Consider the following 17,765-nt stretch of genomic DNA (forward strand, 5'->3'; position numbering starts at 1 on the left):
CCGCTTCCCTGGATGGCTGAATTTTAAGGTTCAAGTCTTACTGATCTATTATTCCCTTTTCAGAGCACAAAGCGTAACTTTTTATTACGGCTGCAAATTATAAAGCTGGGAAATTCTTTGAAGGGAGCTGGAGCCAAACAGGTTGGTGTTTTTTCCCTTCCCGAAACTGGCACGCCGAGGAGCCGGGGCAGCAGGAGGGCAGCAGGGACGGTGCTGGAGCGGACACAGCCTGCAAGGAGCTGGAGGAGCTAATTGCCAGGATCCTGAAGCAGGTCCTGTTTCTCATTAAACCCCTTCTGTTTTCTTCGTTTCCACCGTGACGTTTCTTTGAGGGACACACAAGGGTGGGGGGAGATGAGAACCACCAGCTGTGGCCAAGCAGCCATGGTGAGGTTGAGCCTCCCGTTTGCTGGAGCCACTTCCACAGGGGTTCAGCCCTGGGGTGTCCTTTGTTTGCACCCAGATGAGTGGGCAGGCCGGCCAGCTCCAGGGGTTTTTTCCCAGAACCACAGATGGTTTGTGTTGAAGGGACCTTCCCAGCTCCCCCAGTGCCCCCCCTGCCATGAGCAGGGACATCTTCACCAGCTCAGGTTGCTCAGAGCCCCGTCCAGCCTGGCCTGGGATGTCTCCAGGGATGGTTCATCCACCACCTCTCTGGGCAACCTGGGCCAGGCTCTCACCACCCTCAGGGGCAACAATTTCTTCATCATGTCCAGCCTGAATCTCCCTCCTTTAGTTTAAAACCATCACCCCTTGTCCTATCACAACAGGCCCTACTGAAAAGTCTGTCCCCATCTTTCTTATCGGCCCCTTTTAAGTACAGAAAGGCCACAATAAGGTCTCCCCGGAGCTTCTCTTCTCCAGCTGAACACCCCAACCCTCTCAGTAGAGGAATGCATGTGCTGAAGACCACAGAGCTTTCCATTGGTGTAAGACCCCAGTTCCCAGCCACCATCACCTCCATGCTTGCAAAACCCATCTAAGAAAAGGGATGTGATCAGCTCGAGCACCTTCCTACACCACTCACATTAACACAAGAAGAGCAGCACACAGAACAGCCCAAGCACCTGTGAACACACCCAGACCTGGTTTGGGGAGATAATTCTCAAAAAATTACACCACCGGAGGGAAAAGCACGGACTACCCATGGCCGGAAAGCCCTGAGGAGAAGGTTAATTACACTAACTACAGCTCTGCAAACCTTTCTGATCAGACGAGACTTGGGTCAATTTCTCTCTGTGGCTGCCTCTGGATCACAGGATGCTGATGCATGGTGGGCTTGGGCAGCTGTTGAATTGACGGAGAAAGCAGAGCAGCCTCATGGTTTTTCGGGAAGCCTGCTCTCCCTGCCTTGTTGGTTTTCATTTTGTTATTGCTAAGGAAGCCACCAGAGCACTTGGCCAACCCATCACCTGCTTGGCCAACCCATCACCTGCTCGGGCACTGGGCTGGCCACAGCAGTGGGTCAGTGTGGGCTTGCAGGATGGTGATGGAAGGTGCTCACCAGCCTCTTGGGCCACAAAGAAGAGGACAGAGGAGCTGCCTCATGTCTTTCCTGTAAAGCTACAGCTGGACAAGAGCAATGAGAAGAGCTCACGCACGTCCCCTTGCTTGTATCAAGACCAACAGTGGTCAATCCATCTCCTGGTCACCACTGTGGGATGTTGCCCTTGCCGTGCCCTTCCTTCTCACGTGGACACCATGGAGGCAGCACGTCAGGCAGAGGTGCCAGCAGCAGAAGAGCTCTGCCACCTCTCACCACCCGCCCCGAGCCGTTAATCCTTATCTAAATTCATCATCACGCTCTCCGCTTCCAAAGTGGCGCAAGGAGGCTCAACTTCTCATTAAAGGACACGGTGAGAAGTTTCTCCTCCAAGCATGTTAAAGCTCCTGCTCCTCTTGATGGAATACCACAGCAGTAATTAACATTAATGACATACCTAAGGAGAACCGCAGCCCAGAGCAGTGGGATAATTGCAGCAGAGAGCCAGTTTGTTACGGAGGCAACCCATCACTGTCAAGACACGGCGTGCAGCCCATACTTTGAGAGAAACGGGGACAATCCGGGACCTGCACAAAACTCCACAGCCCTGACTCACCACCAAAGGCACCGAGATTAATCGGAAAGATTATTTGGAAGCACAGAGGGAGATGCTGTTCATTTTGCTCTCCAAATCCCCACACTTCTACGCTCTCCCCCTTGCAGAAGGACCAGGCTGCTCTCTATGTTTTCAGCCACCGTACAGGATGAATAACACAACGCTGCAGATGGATTATTTGCACACGTTGATAGTGTCCCGCTGCATCCACCTGCTCTGCAAACATCAATCTCTTGCTGATCCCCAATGCCAAGAGCCCACCTGCCTTCCCAAGCCTGGGAAATGTCAGAGACACCAGACACGAGAGCCACCTCGATGCCGCTCTTTCGAATCCGGCCCATGCGGAATATCAGATAATTGATCTACCTGGTAGGAGCGTTGATTGGAATTGATACAAGCGAAAACATCGTTATCATAAAGGTTGCAGAGCAGAATAAATGATCTATCACTCAGTAGCATTGAAGACCAGCTTAGATTATTAACTCTGATGGACAGCCTACCCACAGGCTGCTCGGTGCGGCGGGGACAACGGAGAAGACCTGTGGTCCTACGTTTCTGCAAGTCTATGATTCATTGTCTATTCTACTGCCTAGATGCCCCAAGTAGGATCCTACACCAGACTTGGTCAAGTGTCACAGGAGATACCCTGATCGCAGGGGTTTCTCTGTTACATGGGATGGAAAAAAACAACTCCACAACAGAGAAAGTATCGAGATTGAGTTGCTTCAGAGTTGGAAATAAGGAAAAAGGAAAAGGAAAAAATGGCTACGTGCCCTATCACCAGATCAGATGCGAACTTCACATCTGACTTCATCCATCCAGGATATCCTCATCCTGATTGCGAAAAACAGTACTGAAAAACAACCTCAACAAGGTCAAAGGCAAGGAAGGTGAAGCTTTGGATAACCAGTCCTTTCCACCACAACACCTAACCCTATCTGCATCCGTGCCTCGAATGCAACCATAACGATATGGGATAAGGAGATTCCAGCAAAAACTTACCCAAAATAAAGCTGCATTGAGCTGGAGGAGCCTCCTCCCAGCCCAGACCTGACCTAGGCACACCGCAAAAACCTCTCCAGCATCTACTTCACATCAGCCCTCGGGAGATTTCAGCATTTCCTCGGGGCTCAGCTCCCTCAGGTCACGCTGCCTCAATTCACCATCGCCACGCTCCGATCCTCCCTCCCCAGCTGCTTGGCGGAGGTTGTTCTCCGAAGGCCGTGGAGTTCATTAATTTGGCCGGACACTGGAGCAGCAAAAAGGAATCACAACCAGGAAGCGGATGAGGTTTTGGGCTCCACTCCCCTTCATGTGGGTCTAAGGATGAAGACCACCCAACCAAGGACACCCCAAGGCAGGTCTTGCTTCTGGAGAACTGCTTCATACACACCCTCCCAAGGGTTAACCCAGAGTTGAGCTCCCTCTTAACTAGCTTGACTTTTGTTCCCCAACTAATGTATTTTTAAGACCTTTCACATAGAGTTTGTTTTTTTTCCTGACTTCTTGCTGATGAATAATCATTAACTACCCATGAAAGATTCAAATGGCCCATGGAATTCATGAGGTATTAAATGGGCATCATATTATCAGCCACTCTAAATGTTTTGTTTCCGTTTCAGGACCATTCATGAGATGTTTATGGATTGTGGATTTATGGAAGCCAGGGGATCTTTTTAGGAGTAATGTTCCGTACCCCAGAGTTACGGTCAGCAGCTGGAGGCTCCGTGCAGGAAATTCGGAAGCTGTAAGCTCAAAAAATTTAACCCCTACTTCAGAAGGTCTTGGCGTACAAAAAACAATGGATTATATCCTAGAAATAAGCTCCAAAACACAAAACGCAAGCAAACTTATGAGCTGTCATCAAGAACCTCGCTCCAGAGAGGACCCCGTCACTGCTATTGCTCTGCTAAATATATGATGGTGTTTTATTTCTGTGCCTGCACTGAGATGGGAAAAATATGTGGGGGCAGCCCTGCAGTACCCCAGCATCTTCCCTCCATCAATCCTGACCAACAGCTCATGGGGAGAGAGGTTTTATTGCTTTTGCCAAGGGCATCCCTGGCTCCCCAGAGCACATTCCACCCATTCGGAGATGGGACACTTCAGGCAAGGAGATAAATCAGCCCAAGGGACACCACATTGGGAAGATTTTGAATGGGTCCCACCACAGAGCAGTCTGCAAAGACGCAGTATGGGGGGAAATCTCGATCCAAAAATTGACCCAGGAGATGCCAGCCAGCACTTGGTGTCCCCAGCAGTGTCCCCAAACTATTGGCTCTCCAGGTCTAGCACCTCTTGCCACACCGGGACATGATACAGGGAACAGAGAGCTACGACTCAGAGCAAACCAAGAGCCCCCTGGCAGAGCTAAAACCAAAGGGGGATGATCAGAGAAGGTTTGAAATAACTTTTCAGGGGTGAGCGCCATTCCATGTTTGAGTTTAAGAGGAAAGCTCCCTCCTGCAGAGAGCATAGGGGACTCGGACACTGCAGAAGTTACAACACTAAAAGAAAGCCAAAACAAACCCTACAATACATGAACATTGCATGGACATGGCCATAAAATAAGAATTAGCTGAAAAGAGCCCCAAAAAGTCACTTTTTCTCCATGCCAGGCAAAGCATTTGCCACCTCATCCAGGCTGATAAACAACTAAAACTTCAACACGCCTCTGCTAGAAAAAGAGAGGAAAAAAGAAGAAGCTGCCTCTTTAATGTACTAATTACTATCCCGAAACACTAATGGGATTAGCAAGCAGGATTTATTGGTTGCCTCCTGAAAAATCATTAAGTGCCATTAGAGAAAATTAACCTCGCCGGTTCTCCGAGCGGCTTTCGGGAGCCTGGATCCTTCTGCATCGGCACGATGAACCCTGGTAGGGCGCTAGCACAACAAAGCCCTGTTTAATCGGCTCTTTCTTTTCTCTATTAATTCACTAACCATGAATTAAAGTAGCCCAGCACCGCCGGGATGACAGAACCAGAGATGCTGGGCAAACTGGACATGGTTGGGCAGGGACTGAAGGAAGGCAGAGGACAATGGAGGAAGAGGGAACGTGACCGTCCACGCAAACCCTGTTTGCGATTTCCTTCCCCACCCTTCCCTGCTCATTCCCCTCGCAGGAAAGTCAAGGCGTCCTGTCCCTGGAATCACTGGCCAAAGGGTTTTCTGGATTCGGGTCCAGATACCCGTGTCCAAACCTCATCCCGGTGTCAGGGTGACCTGGAACATGGGATGACCACGTTGGCGATCAAATGTCTCGAGGGAACCACAGGTGGGCTTTGCCCTCAGCGAGACGTGCTCCATAAGCTGTGGATCCAGCTTGGATCAGCTGCTGAAAAGCAAATAAAAGTGCAAGAGGAGCTGGGCTGCTTGTTTTGCTCCTGCAGATGTGGTGGTGCTCGCTGGGGATGGACCAAAGCAAACACGACTTTCCGAAGCACAAGGCGGGGGGAGCCTTAGAGGAAACATTGTCCAGCTGAAATTAATTCAATTCCAAAAGCTAAAAACCTTTAGAGAGTGAAAGCTCCCAGCCCAAGGGAGAAGAACAACCACCCTCGGTTCATGTAACAACTGCAGCTCGCCGCTGCCGCAGCGCTGGGGACACAAGGCGGAAACAAGTGACACCACGATGCTGTGGCCACGGATACCTCTGTCACCCCAAACCCCCTCTGGTCACCTCCTGCCTAAACAGGGGGACACCAGGGTCTGGTAGCCGGGAGCACCCGGTGCAAGCAGTGAGTTTAACCCTCCATGTGCCCCAGCCGGAGCTGCCAGAGCATCACGGGGCTGGGCAGGAGGGTCTGTGCTGCTGTGCCACAGCACCCAGCGGTTCCCTGCTCCCACCACATCCCTCAGGGGACTCTGCCTGGGCTCCCGGCATGACTTGATTTCTTAAGAACCCCAAACTTGAGGACAAGCAGTGCAGTTTGCCCTGGGGCTGCTGTTTTGGGACTATGGCACAGACCAGCCGTGGTCCGTCCTGATGCATCCTTGGGAAAAGATGATGCCACAAAGCAGCCACAGCCCCCTCTGCCACCCCACATCGAGGCAGCAGAAGGGTTTTCTGAGCACCGCCACCAAAAGGGCCCAGAGGAGGTGGACAGGGAGCTTTTTGTTGCTGGGAACCTGTTCTCTGCACAGCAGCAGCCTCTGCCGGCACCACAGATGCAGAGCAAGAGCGGCAGGAAGGAGCCGAGGCACAACCGGGGACTGAAAAACCTTCTGCAAACACCAGCAGAGATGAAAAAGATACTAGGGAGGTCTCCAGAACATTAAGTGTTTTATCCCTAAGGCTTTATATATCGATATATCCATATTTCAGCCAAAATATGATTCTTTCCTACTCACTCTTGCATGCACTCACACCCACACGCAGCTCTTATCACAGAAGAGTTTGGGTTGAAGGGCCCTCCCCAGCTCCCCCAGTGCCCCCCCTGCCATGAGCAGGGACATCTTCACCAGCTCAGGTTGCTCAGAGCCCCGTCCAGCCTGGCCTGGGATGTCTCCAGGGATGGTTCATCCACCACCTCTCTGCCCAACCTGGGCCAGGCTCTCACCACCCTCAGGGCAACAATTTCTTCCTTAATTCTAATCTAAATCTCTCCCCTTCCAGTTTAAAACCATCACCCCTTGTCCTGTCACTACAGACTCTTGCCAAAAAGTGTGTTCCCATCTTTCTTATCAGCCCCTTTTAAGCACTGAAAGGCCTCAGTAAGGTCTCCCCAGAGTTTCTCTTCTCCAGCTGAACACCCCAACTCTCTCAGCCTGTGCTCCCAGCAGAGCTGTTCCAGCCTCGGATCATTTTAATGTCTCCTCTGCAAAATCCCAGCACCCAGCCCACCCGTGCCACAATCCAGCATGTGGGGGCTTTGCCATCAGCAGCCCCGGAGCCCCTCAGTGCTCCACACCCACCCCACATTCCCAAAATGAGGTCCCAGGGCTGCCAAGCACACACCATCCCATCAGCATCCCTGCTGCCTGCTAGAGCTGCAAAGGGCTTTGCTACCTCAAAGCTCAAAAAAAAATCAACATGGCAACCCGAAATACAGGGACCAAAGCACTTTTCCAAAGGAGCTGGGACGGGGTTCATCACCCCACCGTGCACCAGCATCCCGGGGTACCCACTTACTTGGGGGTGTGCGCCTCATCCACGCGGTGACCCAGCTGGAACTCGTGGGACTTGCTGCGGTGCAGCGCGGTGAAGCCGGGGATGAGGTGGATCAGTTTTCGCGACGAGGGCGGCGGTGTCCCAGGAGGCTTCAGTTTATTCCTCCGTCGTACCGGCGGTGTGCCGGGGGGTGTCATCGTGGTCACGATGTTGGGGGTACGCGGAGGAGTGTGGGCGGCGTGTCGCTGGCGCGGGGAGGGTGGCAGGGAGCGGTGGCCGGACTCCACGGGCGGGCACAGTCCTGGGTGGCCCTCCACGGTCAGCCGGTCCACATGGGTGTACATGGGTCCGTGGGGTGAGCCCGCGTGGCAGTGGTGCTGTCCCCCACACTTGGGCTGGAGTCTGGGGCTCTGTGAGGGGTGCATCCTGCCCCACGGCCCCGGCTCCACCTGGCACCCAGGGCTGTTCTCCTTCCCCGGCTCTGCCGTGGGCCACTGGATGATCCAGTCTTGCTTGGAGAGGCTCCCACCTGTGACAGGACACAGACACTGCCATGTGGTGTGGCAGAAGATACATGATGCCCACCCAGCACCGCAGCCCCACCTGAAATGCCAGCAAGGAGCTTCTCGGTGTTATAGAATCATAGAATCATTTTGGTTGGAAAAGACCCTCAAGATCATCAAGTCCAACCATGAACCCACCTCTGGCACTGCCTCATGTCCTGAGAACCTCATGTCCGTCTGTCCAGCCCTCCAGGGATGGTGACTCCAGCACTGCCCTGGGCAGCCTGTTCCAATGCCCCACAGCCCTTTGGGGAAGAAATTGTTCCCCACATCCAACCTCAACCTCCCCTGGGCAACTTGAGGCCGTTTCCTCTGCTCCTGGCGCTTGTTCCTGGGGAGCAGAGCCCGACCCCCCTGGCTCCAAGCTCCTTTCAGGCAGTTCAGAGATCAGAAGGTCTCCCCTCAGCTCCTGTTCTCCAGCTGAACCCCCCAGCTCCCTCAGCCGCTCCCATCACACTTGTGCTCCAGCCCCTCACCAGCTCCGCTCCCTTTTCTCCACTCGCTCCAGCACCTCAAGGCCTTTCTTGGCATGAGGGGCCCAGAACTGCCCCCAGGATTGGCGGTTTGGCCTCCCCAGGTCCCAGCACAGGGACGGTCACTGCCCTGGGCCTGCTGGCCACACCAGTGCTGGTACCAGCCAGGATGCTGGTGGCCTCTTGGCCACCTGGGCACACACTGGCTCATGTGCAGCCGCTGTCACCAACACCCCCAGGTCCTTCCCCACCCAGCAGTTTATGCACATATAAAGCCAAGTGAGTGCTTTGCCAAGTGCATGAAGGCAAGGGGCTGTAATTAAGCAGGACTCCTCTCCGCTTCTAATTATCGATCTCCACCATTAAAGGGCTGTCAGCGGCAACTTCAGAGCATCCAAGTGATGGACCCAATTCCAGGTCCCTTCACCAACTCCTTTTGATCGCCTCCACTAAGAATAACGACATAAAATCATAATATCTTTATTTTTGAAAGCCTCCCTCATTCCTTTTTTGATTACTAATTGCTTGGCCTCTTCTCTTCCTCAGCCTTTTCAAGGAGGATGTTTTATTCCAAGCTCCAAATGAAAGGCAAAGGAGGAAAGGGCTTTGTAATTGAAAGCTGTAGGATTGGATTGAGGGGAAAAAAAAGATTGGTGTAAAGGGAGACAAGGAGCTGTCTTGAATCGTTCTCCCAAAGCAGAAAATAAAAATAAAATTAAAAGCTTTTTAAAAATATATAAAAAGCTATTAAAAATAGCAAGTCCTATCCAACTACTTTTAGAGCTGTTTCTCAGCTGCCACAAAAAGCCCTTCAGGCTGGCAAGAAACTCAGGAAAAGTGAACACCCTTCCTCATATTTTCATTAATTAAGGAAAAAGGTCCTGCTGCAGGAAAGCCTCTCCTGGCTGAAGCCACCAGGATGCTACTGCGTCCCAAAGTCACCGCACAAGCCCCCTCCTACCCAAAACAGCCCAGCCCAAGCGGGGACACGGCAGGTGACAGATTGGAGGGTGTCTCTGGGTGTCACCCCCACCCCGAAACACAGCTCTGCATGGGGACGTGTCACCTCCAGCAAGGCCACCCCATCTGCAGGAGGTGACAGGGCAGGGGCTCAGCCTGGTGCTGGGACATCTGGTGCCACCCATCCCCGAGGCCACCGCAGCTGGTGGCACCCGGTGTCACACATTGGTCTGAGGGGACAGGCAGAGGTGACAGCAGACAACGCCACAAATTAAACCCTTCCGCAAGCCACTGACCCCTCCGGTTAATTAACCCACACCCGGGGATTTGCAAATCAACATGCACATATGCAAATCAAGGCGCTTCCCCATTGGTTGCTCAGCGCGCATAGATTTACATAACTCAAAGCTGTCCGGATGCTGTGGGGCAGGTAGCATCCCCGTGCTCCCACCCCTGCAGTAATTAGTGGGAGTTAATGAAGAAGAAGAGCCAAGGCTGCTGCCCACGATGGCTGTTGCCACGTCCCCATTGACACTGGGCTGAGAGAGCACCGGAGAGCAAAAATAACCCATCCTGGGGCCAGGGGGTGCATCAGGGCTAAAAATACCCCGGAGAAGCCACGGAGATGCATTTTCAACAGGCAGCTGCAGGTAGCGGGCACTCCGCTTGGTGAGATACGCTTCGACTGAGAACGCGCTTGAAAGGAAAGAAAATAACCCAAAAAATCCCCAAGCTCTTCTTTCTGCAAAGAGCATTAAACGCTTTTGGATGTCGGTCCCTCCCGGGGCTCCCCGGGTGCTGCTGCTCCGCCAGAGCCGATTCCCGGCTGGAAAAGCGAAGGGAGATCTCGCACAGCAGCAAAGTCCCCTTTGCATGGTTTTCCCCAGGCTCCCCCTGCCTCGACGGTGCTGCGAGGCTGCCTGTTCGCTCCTAAAAGCCTGTTTGTTTGGTTTAGCTATCAATTATTAATTGCATGTTGCTACAAGCATCACTGCCCCTCCAACCCCAGGAGCCACCTCTCCCCTCCCGGCTGCACGAAAGGGAGATGCTCCCCTTGGCCAGATTTGGTTGTATTAATCCCCCCAGTGCTGCCGCTGCCTCCCTCACCCCGCTGTATTTTATTTTCAGCCACTCTGTTAAAATCAACAAGCAAACCAACTCCTGGGAGGAGAAGGAGGAGAGTGCACACCATCGGGATGCAGCTCATAGATTGAGAGATGCGGAGTGATGGGAAAATATCACCAGAAAAGCTGGTTTTCCCCCTCTGTTCCAAAAGACAAATCACAAGTTTTGCTTTGATTTCCTAAAACAAACTGGATGGGGACACCGGTCACCGGGAGGGACTGACTCTGCAAACCTTTATATTAGAGCACCTTCTAAATTTGCACCAAATGAGGATGCTCGCCACTCTTATTTTTGGTTTCTCATCACCCTGCGTGACCCCGAGCCCCTGCAGCCCCCCAGGGCCAGGACGACTCATAAATATTCAGCTCCGGATCCTTTTTCTCCCGCAGGACAGCTAATAACCTCCCGCATAACTCACTAGTCACACGCCATCAACTCCTCAATCCACAGCGGCCCCACTCAGCTCTTACTTAATATTAAATTAATCCCACTTTGAGTTCCAAACTGACACCTTGGCTGCTAATAAAATACTGCTGCCAAGTGTGAGGTTTCGCAGCCCAGAAAAATCCAATACAGACTTGTTAACACAATAAAGCAGGGGTTTAATAGAGGGTTGCCACTAGATTTGATAAATATAATATGGTTTTGGTTTATAAGATGCTCCGGGGCTTTCCCTGAATGCTCCGTTTGGGAAGGGGTTTCTTCCCCACCATCAAACCTCCTTCCTGGTAAAATTCGTCACCATTTAAGCGATGAAACAGCATCTTGCTTCCTCCCCAGCCCCCATGCCCAGGCAGAACTGGCCTGGGAAATTAGATGTCTCTAATTAACAACTCAATAAATAAAGATTGATGGAAAAGGTTAATACTGTACCTCATTCCTGCTTTATTAATACTAATCTTGGCTTCTGGAAATCGACCACTATTGCACTCACGAAGAAATTACATGATGTTTTAAAGAGGCAGCAACTTGTTCATTAATTATGTTTTCGGACTCAGACCATCTCTTGGTTTGTTATAAAGGAGATAAAATGGAAATAAAAAGCCACGTCCATTGCAGCGTGGTACAGCTGAGGTTCCTTCTGGAGGGAAGGACAACCCAACAGACAACCCAACAGACAACCCAACAGACAACCCAACAGACAACCCAACAGACAACCCAACAGACTCAAGGTCCCAGCGCTGCATCCCGAGGGAGCATCGCTGCCATCCCAGGATGCTCCCCAGCACCCAGCCAGCTCCTCGGGGTGGGACAAACCTCCTGGATCCACCACCCAGATGGAATGTGGCTCCTGGGGGCTGCAAGGATGAAGGCAACAAAACCGGCAGGTAATTCCAAAAGCCCTCAATGAAGGGTTGGTGGTGTGCCCGATGGAGGCACAGGGGACAAGGAGACATGGAGGGGACACACACCAGGCTCGATGTGAGCCAGGTGAGCTCTCAAAGCCCATGTAGACCTTCCTTGTCCAAGCCTGCATGGGTGGCAAGGCTGGTGACCAATCACTGAGATGTGGAGCCAACCAGCAGCTCAGGATACGGAGGGACGGAGGGACAGAGGGACGGAGGGACGGAGGGCAGCACTGTCTTAGCACACCCCAGATGGGAGAGCTCCAGTCCCACCACTGCTGAGTCCCACCTGTCCCCAACACACAGAAGGACATTGCCAACATATACAGAACACTGTTCTGCCATTTCCCCATCCCCACACCCCATCAAAACAGCCCATCTGGACCACAGTGCCTTTCAGATCATCTGTTCCCACCCCTCCGCTGCAGCCGAGGGCAGCCAACAAGCATCTTGCCCTGACCCAGAGGTACCACTGCTGGTGTCCCCCCGCAGCAGAGGGGCAGGGGCTGCGCTCCCCCTCTCCCAGGGGGCAAAAAGGGAGATAACTGCTGAGATGGGGCCATTTGACCTGGCAAAGCCTCTGCCAAGCAGGGAACCACCAGCAGAGAGGCAGGGGACAAGGGGACCAGCTGCCAGCCTGAGTGGAGCTTTCTGCACCCAAACCATCTGGAAATTCAGGGGGATTTGCTCTCCTCCACTGCCCGGGGAGCTCCTGAATCCCTCTGGTCTGGCAGGGGCTCTGTGGTGCCCCAAGCTGGCTGTTCCCTGTCCCCAGGGTTTGTGCCGTCCATCAGATGATGTGCTCAAGGGTTTCTCCAGCAGCACACACAGGCGGTGCCGGCACAGCAGGGACATGTGCCGGTTGGCAACACCGGGGATTGTTGCACTGCAGAGCCCGAGCATCCAGCCCCGGCGGAGCAGGAACGGCCACTGCAGCATCTCTGCAACGCCAGAGGGACAACACAGCAGCCCCTGCCACACAGTCCAGCCCACAGGCCCCCCAGGAGCGACACGGTGATGGACGGAGTGAGATGGAGCGCTGGGGAAGGCAAACGCACACAGTGCCCGGATAGCAGCAAGTTCCCCCACAGGGACCCAATGGGCCACCGAGTCCTTTCCCGCAGGAGGGATGGCAGCCCCATCACCTGCCTCATTAAAAAGCAAATCGAGCAGTGAGCATCCTGCACCCCCCTGGTACTCCCCCATCTCTGCCAGCCAGAAACCACCGGAGAAGCAGATGATGTTACAGCATCTTCATTGCAGCTGCTGAGCCAACGGCTCATGTGGATTTTTCCAAAGCACAAATCCCACTGGTGTGCAGGGAATTCCCTCGGTCGAGCGAGCAGAGGGCTGGGGGGGATCCAGGGGCCGGGTTGAGCCAACACAATCAGGAACGCAGCATTTGTTTAGAACTGGCTTTAAAAGTCAAAGGTGTTTAAACAAAGAGCAGGTCGAGAGCCTTCCCTGGGCTCCGGGGGAGGCAGCGCCGCCCTTCCTCAAATAGCGGAGAGACTTAGTGAAAATGCCAAAGGGAAGGAGGGCAGGAGCACAGGCGGGAGCTGGATTTAGGGAGTTAAAGAGCATGGGGGGTCATGCTCTGCAAGAAATGTCAAGTGGGGTTCAGCTGCCCCCCTTTGCTGCTGCATCCAGCCTGGCAGCTGCACACAGTGGTGAGGACCCTCTGCCACCGGCTGCCATCACCACGCCGTGTCGCACTGTGTCACACCATGCGGGAAGCCCAGAGAAACCACAGTGACCACAATGGGTGGATGGGAGTGAGACCCCCACACCCAGGGCAGGAGACTGGGACCCCTCCACCTGATCCATAGTACATCAAGCAACAGTACTGCAGGGACACTGCCAGTCCCCAAAAGCTGCCACTCGCTGAAACCACATCACAGCACCCCCGTCACCACCAGCCCTGTCCCCAGGGCTGCTCTGGACCCAGTCAAAACCCAGCAGCTACATCCCAGCAGGGTGCACCCCCATTTTCCCCACCCCTGGGATGCAGCTACATTAAAGGAGCCCCTTGAGAGGGGACAGAAGCCTGGGGTCCCCAAGCCCCAGTGTCTGGCAGGACTGGGGTCCTCTTACAACAGGGTCCTGTCTGACCAGTGCTCCCAGTATGGACCATGGCTAAACCAGTGCTCTGCCATCCCCACAGGGCAGGAGCCCTTGGGGAGGGGACAGCGAGTGGTTTAGACTGTGACACAGGGTTTCACTGTCCCTCCAGAACTGCTCTGAACGGGAATGACCCCCCAACCTTGCTGCTGCACCCCTGTGCTGGCACCAATGCACCGTTTCAGCGATGTCACCAATGGGGTAGGCCCATGCCAGGGGGCTTTGGTCACTATCGCATGTGGGGACATGCTGGGCCTCTCCCTGGGGGGAAGAACCCATAGAGAAGAGCCCTCCAACTCCTGGACCAACAGCAACCACGGGAAGGAGTCCCCAGCCCCAGGACACAGCACCCAGCAAGGCCCAGTTGGGCTGGAACAAGGTGCCACCAGGAGAGCCGGACCCCGCGCAGCCACCAGCTGCACCGCTGTCCCCTTCCCCGACCCCCCCCAGCCCCGTTCCCGGGCTGCAAGCGCAGATCCAGCCAGAGCATCTTCTGCTTCGTGCGGCCGCCTCTGCAGCGCAGAGCTCTGCTGCCACCACCCGGGGACACAACCGCCCGGCACCCGGGGCCACCTGCATCCCCGGGGCCACCAGCATCCCCGGGGCCACCAGCATCCCCGGGGCCAGCACTCATAGCCCCACCGCTGGGGAAAGGGGGAGCAGGGCTTGTGCACACCCTGGGGTTTTGGGGATGGGGGTGCAGCCAGGCAGGAAGTCATGCTGAGTCTTGGGGCTTTTCTTTCCCCCTAAATCTGCTGGGAGGGAGCAAAGAGGGGGTTGGAGGGACCCTGTGAGAAATGCTGCCCCCTCCTCAGGTAAAGCCTCCCTGTAGAGAACTAACAGCTCATCACATTGCAGAGAAGCAGAGAACTAACAACTCATCACATCCCAGAGAAGTGGAGAACTAACAGCTCATCACACTGCAGAGAAGCAAGCCCCTTATGTGCTCCCAAGCCACAGGGATGCACCAGAGCTAAGCTGTCCCCATGAGCAGCGGGTACCCACTCGTCACCCGGGGATGTAGGAGCTCTGCAACCCACGGAGAAGACTCTGCAAATGCCCCCAATGCATTAGAGTGCCAGTGTCACCTCAGCGGGACGGCGCCACCCGAGGGGACCCGGCCAGTGGGGGCAAGGTGGCCCGACTCACCGGACTTGTGCACGCTGCGGAGGCAGGACAGGGAGGCGTTCAGGCGGGCACACTCCTCGCTGTTGGCCCCGAACTTCTCCACGGTGGCACAGACTTGGTCATCGGTCATGTCCAGCAGCTCCTCCAGGCTCAGTTGCCCAGGGGCGATTTCCTGATGGGGGCAGGAAAAAAAAACAACACATCCTGGAGCATCCCCATAACCAGCACCTCAGGGCACACATGAGAATCTGTCCCCTCCTGCTGCCCCATTTGGGTCACAGACCCTAAAGTGTTCACTTTCCATCCAAATCCGCATGAAAACCAAGAGGGCATAACCAAAACCTCAGGTTTAGCTCAAGTTTTTGCATGGTCTTGGGCAGAGAATAATTTTGGTTGGAAAAGAACCTCAAGATCATGGAGTCCAACCATCACCCACCCCTGGCAATGCCGATGTCCTGAGAACCTCATGTCCGTCTGTCCAACCCTCCAGGGATGGTGACTCCAGCACTGCCCTGGGCAGCCTGTTCCAATGCCCCACAGCCCTTTGGGGAAGAAATTGGTCCCCACATCCAGACCCAGCTCTGGGACATGTGGGAGCACCACCAGAACCTGTCCCTGCTCTGAGGACACAGAGGGACCCGCAGCTTTGGCACAGCCTTTCCTCTTCCCCAGGGGCTGTTACAGGAGCACCTCGGGGTGCCACCCCCTGCTGTACCAGGTTCCTCTGCCAGGATGTGGCAGAGGGACCTACTGTGACACCACCAGGCTGTGACAGGGACACGGGGAACCCCCACTGTGGGAGACAGCACCCATGTCCTTCACTGGGAATCGCAACGGGGTGTCCTCCCTAGTGGGTGGGCGACAGCTGGGGGGTGACCCTGGCCAGCATGTCCCACCACAGGCTTGCAGCATCTTCCCATGTGGTGAAACAGCCTGCTCTCAGAATCACAGAAGGGTTTGGGTTGAAGGGCCCTTCCCAGCTCCCCCAGTGCCCCCCCTGCCATGAGCAGGGACATCTTCACCAGCTCAGGTTGCTCAGAGCCCCGTCCAGCCTGGCCTGGGATGTCTCCAGGGATGGTTCATCCACCACCTCTCTGCCCAACCTGGCTGGTGTTTTACTTTTATGCGTTCCCCGTGCACCTCTGGTAGTGAAGTTTTATTCCCTAAGAATCTCCAGATACAGGACCCCCGCCCAAGCCCCCAAAACCAGATCTGGCAGCAGCATCAGGGCTCATTTCTGCCACAGGCAGCCTGGCCATGGATGTCTCCAGAGATGGTGCCTCTGCTCTGATCACCCACCCCATTCCCCACCACCAAACACACGCCTTCAAGCCAGTCCCCATCTCAAAAAAAACTGCCCCCTTACCTAATTTTGCTCGAAGATCCCACAAAACCCTGGGCAAAACACTACCAGGGAGGTTCGGCCCATCCTGTACCCGCACACCCAACCCCCAGCCCTCACCTCCATCACCTCCTTGCGCATGTCGACGATGCGGAACCAGTGCAGGAGCTGGGGAAAACCCTCCAGCTTGGCATTGCGCTCCTGCAAGGCCACCTTCCTCTTGCAGGACAGCTGCCGGCTGAAGTACTTGACCAATTTGCTCTGGAAAAGAAAACAAAAGTCCCGTGGGACCCCCCATCATCACCCCCTACCCACCCCAAATCCCCAGGGCACCCGCAGTCCTTCCTGCCCCCAAAAAAAAAATCCCCATTACCTGTTGCCGAGCTTCTGTGCTCATTTGGCATCAAGCTGGGTAAGCAAAGACATTCCACCCCCCCCCAAAAAAAAGGCCTTTCTCAGCTCCTTTATAGGGATAAACCCAGCAGGCTTCTGATCTGGGGTCTTTTTCGGGGGATGGACAGACATCAGTCCTGTCACCCCATGGTGGGTGGATGAGGAGAGAGGACAGGGGACACAGGGACATCACCCCCATCACCCACGGAGAGAGGACAGGGGACATAGGGACATCACCCTGCCACCCCACAGAGAAAGGACAGGGTTCACAGGGATATATATCATCCTGCCATCCCATGGAGAGAGGACAGGGGACACAGGGACATCACCCCTGTCACCCCAGGGACCCCACAGGGGACACGGGGACATCACCCCCACCACCACAGGGACCCCACGGAGGGAGGACCAGGGACACAGGGCCACCACCTCTCCCACACACCAACACAAACACAAGCCCCTTAAGGACAAGCTCCCCTCTCTTACACCTAGGCTCAGTGCAAAGGGATCCCCCTGAGCATCCCCCATCTGGGGACACGGCAGTGTCACACAGTGCCCAGGGGTGACACATGGGTATTTGCTCCTTATCATCCCCCCACCAGCCCACATCCACCCCAGCCCTCCTTCCTCCTGCTGCTCCTCATCGTCACAACCAGAGCCACCAGCCCCACTTTGCTGAGCCTGACCGTCCCCACAAAGACGCCGGGCGAGCAACCGCGGCCTGAGAGCTCCCAAAATAAAGACGCGGAGTGCCTGGCCTCCTTTCACAGAAATATAGAGCAGAGCCCAGCTCGCTGGGAACCCGCCGGGATTTCCCGCTCTTCCAGCTGGGTGATTCCGCTGCCGGCAGCGCTAGATGGTGCTGTGCCCCTGCCCGCCGGCCTCCGCGCACCCCAAAAATAGATGAGCAAAATATGTAACGGTTTGGAATAGAGAGGGGAGGGGAGAAACCCCATCACAGCATCGCAGGGTTTGGGAGAGCTTCCCAGTCTCTCACAGTCCCTTTCTATGGTGGTACCCGGTGATGATGGTCATGATGGGGTGGGGGGGGAAGACAGCCCCCCCGTGCTCACCCGTTGCGGTTGGGATGAGCTGGGTGCACCCA

General features: G+C 54.8%; 2 protein-coding genes across 5 annotated transcripts in view; one reads left to right on the forward strand and one right to left on the reverse strand.

Moving 5' to 3' along the window:
* Nucleotides 1-17,765, reverse strand: part of KSR2 (kinase suppressor of ras 2) — an 86,485-nt gene that overhangs the window by 62,667 nt on the left and 6,053 nt on the right. For all 4 annotated transcript variants that reach the window (XM_065851902.2, XM_065851900.2, XM_065851903.2 and 1 more), the window contains exons 2-4: nt 16,391-16,531; nt 14,950-15,100; nt 7,234-7,741 (exon numbers count right to left, since the gene is read on the reverse strand). In XM_065851902.2, coding sequence (XP_065707974.1) covers nt 7,234-7,741; nt 14,950-15,100; nt 16,391-16,531 — 800 coding nt within the window. The remainder of the gene's footprint in view (nt 1-7,233; nt 7,742-14,949; nt 15,101-16,390; nt 16,532-17,765) is intronic.
* RFC5 (replication factor C subunit 5) overlaps nt 1-17,765 on the forward strand; it is a 96,996-nt gene that overhangs the window by 62,070 nt on the left and 17,161 nt on the right. The gene's annotated exons all lie outside the window — the stretch shown is intronic.

This window comes from Patagioenas fasciata, chromosome 17 (assembly GCF_037038585.1).
Source record: "Patagioenas fasciata isolate bPatFas1 chromosome 17, bPatFas1.hap1, whole genome shotgun sequence".
Classification (NCBI taxonomy): Eukaryota; Metazoa; Chordata; class Aves; order Columbiformes; family Columbidae; genus Patagioenas; species Patagioenas fasciata.